The 8582-nt window shown below is 37.9% G+C and overlaps 1 protein-coding gene across 5 annotated transcripts in view; it reads left to right on the forward strand.

Annotated features, from left to right (window-relative positions):
* The window catches only part of dspa (desmoplakin a), a 114249-nt gene extending 109531 nt beyond the window's left edge, over positions 1-4718 (forward strand). For all 5 annotated transcript variants that reach the window (XM_039753380.1, XM_039753379.1, XM_039753378.1 and 2 more), the window contains one exon: positions 1432-4718. In XM_039753380.1, coding sequence (XP_039609314.1) covers positions 1432-4692 — 3261 coding nt within the window. In that variant the 3' untranslated portion in view covers positions 4693-4718. The remainder of the gene's footprint in view (positions 1-1431) is intronic.
* Positions 4719-8582: the final 3864 nt, after the last annotated feature.

The raw sequence follows: 8582 nt of genomic DNA on the forward strand, positions 1-8582 counted from the left end.
GTTAATGCAGCTATGCTTGTTTTCAATATTGTGTTTAATTTCAGGTTATTAATTACAGAATAGATTTTGTTTCAGGTTCCAATAATGTAGACAGCATGGTAGCTGTTTGTGAATTTTTGAAGTTTTCTTCTTTTTACATGTCATAGGACACATAAGGATAATCCCACAGCATAAAAAAGGAGGCTCACAAGGCTATTAAAATTCTAATAAAGTCTCTTTCTGTACAGAGTGAAGCAAACAATTACGTATGTATACCTAAGTACAAAATAGAAAGTAAATTTAGCATCTGCACCAGGCCAGACTAGATAGTTTATGTCACTTATGCTGGTTCCAAAAAGCCAGCTTGTTCACCTTCACAGAAACAAGTCCTCTACATAATTATTGATATAACAGACCCTTGTTAGTAACTTTATATGCCCACCTGAGTTCAGCCCTTTTTTATCCTATTTGATTATGTGTAATCGTATGCTTTTCAGTATATTTAAACCAAGGGTCATCCTTAATAGCCCAACAATAATATACTACCATAAAAAAAAATTAAAAGGCTGTGTAGTCTGGTAGCCATATTCACTCCTTGAACTAATGTATTGCCTTTTGATTCTTGGGGTGTCCAATCTAAATGCTGCTGATGCTTCCAGCAGAAGAGAGGTAATAAGGCCTGACCCATGCTAATCACCATGCATGTACTCATGTATACGGGTTCCTCTGTGACCCCACAATTGCTCATAAAGGGGCTGCAAATCCACTCTATAGGTACAGTATCTTATCGCTCCCATTGTCTGTATGTTGGTCCTCCATACACCTACTCATAGCAACAAACACAGTGATTTACTCTGTACAGCATTTGCATGCATTTTATTTGGTGTCTTTCTTAAATTTTCTTTGTTAATAACTCTTTAAGAATAAGTAATATATAAGCACAGTTAATTAATATTAAATTTATTCTTCATTAATACAAATCATTCTCTTAATGCATTTCTAATTATCTGCTACTTTATTAACCTAGTGAGAATCTGCTTTCTTGCTATAAAACAGATCAGACTTAGATTTTCATTAATCTTAAAGCAGCTTTAAAGCAAAGGTTCTCATTTTCTTTTGTTGTTCTTCTGTTCTCCTAAACACTTGGTCCTTATGATGTGGTCACTACCTCCCACTGTACTGTAATTTGGATCCAGTGTCTCCAATTTTTGGACCCAATTTGTTATATTTAGCCCACTGAAATCAATCCATGCTTATAAGTTCACTGAAGTAATATTCTCTGATTTACCCCTTTGTTAGTAATTTAGTTACACTATGAAAAGGGTTTAAGTTGACTCCTTGTTTGTGAACCTTAGCTGTAAAGCTGCTGTTTTGTAATGTCCTGTACTATTTTCCTTAGTTATGGTAAAAACAAGCTGATATTATTGATATTGATGTATGTTTTGTGTCTAGGTAAACAACATGGCCCAGGAATCTCAGTCACACTACAATGAACTTTTGCAAGAGAAAGAAAGTCTTTTGCTAAAGTTAAAAATGATGGAGCAAGACAAGGCCAGACTACAAAGATATGAAGATGACCTGAGTCGAGTGAAAGCATCATTAGAATCTGAATTGCGCTTGAAGCAGAGATTTCAGGATGAAAATCAGCAAATCCGTAATGAGTTAAGCACATTAAAAATTCAGTGTGAGAAGAAAGAGGAAGCTGTTAGGAAATACAATATTGAGAAAGATAAGTATGAGAGAGAGAAAATTTCAATGTCAAGTGAAATTGAAAGGCTTCTAGGTGAACTCAAAATGATTGAGGAAAAATACAGGCGTAGACTTGCAGAAGCAGAGAAGGAAAAAGACCAATGGGAAAAGCTTCATGCAAAAATGCAAATAGAAGTCCAAAGTCTTAACCAGCGACCTGCTTTATCTAATATGCATACGCAAACAGATGAAAATGTTGTTACTCTAGATTCCTCTAACTTAGTATTCGATGGTCTCCGCAAAAAAGTTACTGCTAAACAATTGTATGACTGTAAACTTATTGATAAAATTACTTTGAATCAAATGCTAAAAGGACAGGTGACAACAGAAAATGTGGCAAATGACATTCAGCGTAATCTGAAAGGTACAGGTGTGATTGCAGGCATATTTGTTACACCCAAAGAAAAACTAACAATCTCTGAGGCCAAAAACAAAAAACTTATTGAGCGAGAGCCGGCCCTCATGCTTCTGGAAGCTCAAGCAGCCACAGGACATATAATTGACCCAAAACAAAATGAGAAGTTAACTGTTAATGAGGCATATAAACGAGGCCTAATAGACTCAGAAGATAAGGAGAGACTTCTCACAGCTGAAGCAGCCGCTACTGGCTTTATGGATCCTTACACTGGTAAATTGATTTCAGCAGGTCAAGCTGTCAAAAAAGACATGATTGACAGAAAATCAGCAGCTCGCTACCTAGAGGCCCAGCTTGCTGCAGGGGGAATTGTAGACCCTGTTAACAGCGTGTTTGTACCAGAAAATGTTGCGCTTGAAAGTGGTCTTGTTGATGATGATCTCTATAGAGCACTGAATGATCCGCTAGATGAACCCAAAAATTTCCTTGACCCAGTTTCTAAGAAAAATGTCAGTTATCAGCAGCTAAAACAAAGATGCAAAACAGAACCACATTCTGGTTTGCTCATGCTTCCAGCACCTAAGAAGAGCATGTCGGTTGCAGGGCTGAGAAAGCCAGTTTCTATGGATGAACTGGTTAACTCTGGAATCATAGAAGCATCAAAAGTTTCAGAACTTAGTGCTGAACAGGTGGAGGCGATAGCTAAACCATACTTGCAAGGCTCAAGCTGCATTGCAGGGATTTATGATGAAGTAAAGGAAAGAACATATGGCATATATGAAGCAATGAAAGAAGGCCTTCTTAGACCAGGTACAACTCTTGAACTTTTAGAAGCTCAGGCTGCAACTGGCTTTATGGTAGACCCTGTGAATAATCTGTGGTTGACAGTAGAGGAGGCATATAACAGAGGATTAATTGGTAATGAATTCAAAGCTAAACTCCTTGCTGCTGAAAGAGCTGTGACTGGATATACTGATCCTTTAACTGGGAACACCATTTCTTTGTTTCAAGCAATGCAACAAGGGCTCATAGAAAAAGGTCATGGTATTCGTCTTTTAGAAGCACAAATTGCAACAGGGGGAATTATTGATCCTGTTGCCAGCCATCGCTTGAAAGTAGAAATTGCATACAAACGTGGATACTTCGATAAAGAAATGAATGAAATATTGTCTGACCCAGGCGATGACACAAAAGGATTCTTTGATCCAAACACAGAGGAGAACTTGACATACTTACAGCTAAAGGAAAGATGCATCACAGACAAGAAAACAGGGCTCTGTCTACTGCCCCTGAAAGATAAGAAAAAACAACAGAAGACAACCCAGAAGAACACCCTGAGGAAACGCAGGGTTGTTATTGTAGATCCTGATACACAAAAGGAGATGACTGTTCGGGAGGCATATCACAAAGATCTGATTGATTATGAAACCTTCTTAGAGCTCTCTGAGCAAGAATGTGAATGGGAGGAAATTACAGTTACATCTTCCGATGGCAAAACCAGAGTAGTCCTTGTTGATCGCAAGACAGGTCGCCAATATGATATTCAGGAATTACTAGATAAAGGTTTCATTGACCAGAGTGCTTTTGAGAAGTACCGCTCTGGAACTATGACTCTGACTCAATTTGCAGACATGATTAGCAATAAAACAAACGGCGAAACATTAGTGAGTACTTTTAGTGTTGAATCTACAAGCCGTAAAGTCACTTCGGCAGTTAGTACATTCGGTGTTGAGTCTACAGGCCGTAAAGTAACCTCTTCATCACCATCATCGCCATCACCAGTGACATCAAGTACATCACAAAAACATTTCTCAAGTTATTCCATTACCGTTGGCAATTTCTCAGAGCAGAATGAACAGTCCAGCCCCATTGCAGCTATATTTGATACAGAAACACTTGAAAAAATAACTATTTCTGAAGGTATACGAAGGTCGATTGTTGATCTTATCACTGGACAACGTATTTTGGAAGCTCAGGCCTGTACTGGAGGGATTATTAATCCAGCAGATGGGCAGAAATTTTCTGTGGAAGAAGCAGTGAAGCAGGGTCTAATAGAAGAAGATATGGTGCCAAGGCTAAAGCAAGCCTACAAAGCATACACTGGGTTTGAAGATATGAAAACTAAGAGAAAATTATCAGTAGCAGAAGCAATAAAAGAGAAATGGCTGCCATATGAAGCTGCTCAACGATTCATGGAATACCAGTACCTAACTGGAGGTCTTATTGAACCTGGAGTTCCTGGTAGGAGAACTATGGAGGAAGCTATAAGAAAAGGCATGCTGGATGGAAGAGCAGCACAGAAGCTTCAAGACACAAGCAGCTACGGAAAGCATCTGACATGTCCAAAAACCAAACTGAAGATTTCCTATAAAGAAGCACTTGATAACTCGATGGTGGAAGAAAAAACAGGATTGAGGATGCTACAAGCAGCGTCTGTGTCATCTAAAGGTATTAGCAGTCCCTATAATGTTTCTTCTGCCCCTGGCTCCCGCTCTGGTTCTCGCGCTGGTTCAAGAAGTGGGTCTAGGCGTGGAAGTATTGATAATGGTTTATCATCAAGTTTTAGCTTCTCTTTGTCAACTACTTCAACAAGCACTTCTAATTATTAACACAGTTTCCTTCAGCTCTATTAGTACTTCAGCATGAAAAAGGATATAACAAATTTGCAGCTAAAGTGGACTTGGTTGGGTGTCTTTGGGGTATACGTACATCTCTTGATTTAATCAGACTAGTAATAATCATATTTTAATAATTTCAAGATACAAGCCTAGCAAGATTTAAAAATATAATATTTTCCAACAGAGTTTAACATTGATATTGAAATTTTTTGTAATATCTGCTTTGAAATAAAAATTTTAGAAAATTAATTTTTTGGATGTTTTTGCTTATAACCTGCCTATAACAAAATATTAGTTGGCTTAATGGAACTTGTCTATTCATTTGCTAAACATGCCTAAGCTAGTTCAGTTTTTAAGTTTGCACAGAGTAGTGATCCATCCAGACAGCATCAAGTGCAAGGCAGGAACCAAACCATGGGGGCAGCAGTTCAGTGCAGGATACACTCACACAAAACTGAGCTAAGTTTAATCTAAAACCAACCAAAGACAAGCAAACTCCACAGAGAAAGTGAGCATAATGGGATCCAAATTATGTCTGTGATTTGGTCTGTAATTCATTAGTCTGCTTGAAGACCAATGGAGATAGACAGGCATTTGGTTCCAGAATGTTTCTTTTTTTCACCTTGTGGTGCCAGGGTAGGCTTCCACTCTACACAACTCAATAATAGAAAAAGTGGGTTACAAAATTGGTCTGTGGATTGATAAAGTTTACATATGTTTGCATGGTTTACTCTGCATTTGTTGTTGAATTGTGCCTTGATGTGCAAGGAAAAGTCTCTGCATGCAACTAGTTTTGTGAGCAATTCTCAGACATCAGATTTTGCATTAGAGTGCAATCAATAAAACAATATATATTTTTCGTCAAAGCTCTGCATGTACTATTCACAACATAATGAGTGTGAGCGCGTACAAAATCGGGATACGATGAACAACCCAAATAAAACAGAAACCTGGTTTCTTAGAAACTCTCCTTATGGAGTTCTCCTTTGGCAAAATGGACCAAAGTCATAAAAATGCATTAAAAAAGATTAAACATCATCAATGGCTGCCATGAATGCAAAAACAAGCATGGAGCCCATGTCTACTGGGATGGTGCTGCTTCCACCAGAAGGAGGAATAATGTGGTCACCTGAGCTTTTGCCTCAAGAAATGCATCTCTGTTGACGATTCCAACTTTTTACTACCCATAGCTAGTAGATTTGTATGCAAAGCTAACAGATGTACTGGGTATCAGAATGCAACAGATATTCGCAGGCTACAAAATCCTCAACTAGTTAATGGTTTACATGGCTGCATAACCTGGGTACTCGCAGAGAAATCCATGTTTGTAGATCTGGTTTCTCTAACCAGAATAAAGGTATACATGGCATTTTTGAAACTGGGTGTCTGTGAATAACCAAGGCATTAAAGCATGAACGTAAATGCCCTCAATGGAAACATAAGTATTGTAAACTACAAATACAACCTTTTCTCTGTAGCCAAAAAAATCTCTATGTACTGAAATTGCCATTTGGTACAGCATGGCATGACTTGAAAATAATATTTTGGACTATTTTGATCATTTTGTAATGATGAAATATGGTAAACCAAAATTCAAAAATGACTACAAGGAGGGTTAGACAAATGGAGCATGCAGAGTATAAATACAAGTAAGCAGTCAAAAGCCGCTCTATTCATCTAGTGGGTGTTCTGACACAAAAAGGCTGTTGACAAAGGAGGTTGAAGTTTCACAAGGACTGAGACATGTGAGAGTGAACAAGTTCAAAAAACAAAGCAAGAATCCAAAAGCCAGTAAGACAAAATGCCAAAGCCCAATACACAAACAGGTATTTTGAAATAACTAAAGCACGAAAAGTTTTTTAGAATATATGGAAACTCAGACAAGGTGTGTAGCTCTCGTGTCGTTGTGAATAGTCCCAAATCGGTGACATTGTGTGACGTTTGCCTTCAACAGTCACTTAGCAGCAGCGCCAAATTTGCTTCAGCTGGTAGGTAAAACACAAAATGGTGCCTGTGATTCAAAACAATACCAAAAATGATGGTGTGATACTGCCATAAAAATAACAGTAAAGTACTGTATTCTCTCAGTAATAAAAGTTCAAAATTAAAAAGCAATGCACAGAAAATATTCAAGGAGCTTCAAATTGCTAAATCATGATGTTGTGTTGGCTTATCGGTTTGCTCAACACAATGCCACCCCAAACCACTGTCCTTCTGTCCTCTGTCACTTGTAACCTTGCCTCACTTTTCACCATCATCTGAGGTTTTGTTCGCTCTGTAAATACTTGACATACTGTCAAGCACTGACTTTTTTACAATATTCCTTACCCGCTCCCTGTTCCCATCTAAGGATTCTTTACAGGTTAAATTTCATTTATGTTTTTTTTTTGTTAACTTTTATACATGTTATTTCCTTCAAAATTAATTTTGTGTATTTTTTTTTACCTTTTTGGCACTTTAAGTCACTCTGTTTTCATGTTGCCAGATATACTTTCTCTTCACTGTTTTTTCTTTTAAAAATTAGTTTTATTCTTTTTTTGTTTGTTTTTGACTTATTGCAGGTGTCACTGTTTTCAAATAACTTTGTTTCCAGATAAACTCTCCTATCCATCAATCCATCCATTTCCTATCGCTCCTCTGGGTCCAGGTAGTGGTGGCAGCAGTCTGAGCAAAGATGCTCAGGCATCCCTTTAATTAAAGTAGCATGTAGTGATTCGCTGACTGGTTCAGTGACTGGTCTCTGAGGCTTTTTGAATGCCATGCCAGAAGTCAATCACCAGGGGCCTCATGCATAACGCTGTGTGTAGAACTCACACTAAAGCATGGTGTACGGACAAAAGTAGAATTGTGAGTACACACAAAAAAATTCAGATGCACAAAACCGTGCATAAGCCAACTTCCATGCACGTCAGTTCATAAATCCCAGTCAGCATGAAAAGTAACGCATTTGCACGTGCCTGCCCCGCCACCCTGATCGTCCCAGAATTTTGCATATTTTAATATGCAAATCAATATAACTATCACCTTCCCCTTTCAGTGTTTGGTTAAAAGACAATGCCAAAAGCATATGAAAAAAAATAATTTCAGTGAATGCAAAGCGGAGGCAAGGAAAAATATACTATTTTTTGGCTCAAGCAGTTGCATAAACAACAAAAGGAAGTTGATAGAGTGATACAGAGTGGCAGACACTCAAAAGTTAAAGTTTAGAAATTCGCACAGTGCCCAAAATAAAAATGAAGTGGTCAGATATCAAAGTCAACGTGAAAAGGCGAGTCGTAGCCAACCGTCTTAGTGTCTTAAGGAAGCGTATTAGGCTATAGAGAAAAGAAAAAAAATCGGGACACAGTGAAAAAAAAGGCTGAAATGACCACTTTAATCTTGTAGTTTATTTTGTCATTAAAGTAGTCAAAATCAATGTTAAATTTACTATAGCTTCTCATATCCCATCGTAACTAAAGTAGCACATTAAATGCTTCGTATTGTATGCATTCTTCTATGCCAACAGGACACAGAATACATTACACTATACAATTTAAATACCAAGATGCATACTTGATATAATTTTTATGATGAAATTAATTAAAGCATGTATTAAACATGGGGGCACGGAGGTGCAGTGGTAGCGATGGGCTGGCGCCCCGTCCAGAGATTGTTCCTGCCTCCCGCAAGATGCTTGCAGGGACATGCGTGACCCTCTGTGAAATGACTGAATGCAGCCGTACTGTCTCTTTCAAATGTACCAACCCCCAATTCATGTCCTTCCTTTTCTTTCTCCACATAACCAATCACCACACAATAAGCTCTTTAATAAATATCAGCCCATCTGTAAGCTTAGAATGCCGATTCTTCAAAACTTTTAAGGAACATTGAAATATCTTTGT

Source organism: Polypterus senegalus, chromosome 5, assembly GCF_016835505.1.
Source record: "Polypterus senegalus isolate Bchr_013 chromosome 5, ASM1683550v1, whole genome shotgun sequence".
In the NCBI taxonomy this organism is placed as follows: Eukaryota; Metazoa; Chordata; class Cladistia; order Polypteriformes; family Polypteridae; genus Polypterus; species Polypterus senegalus.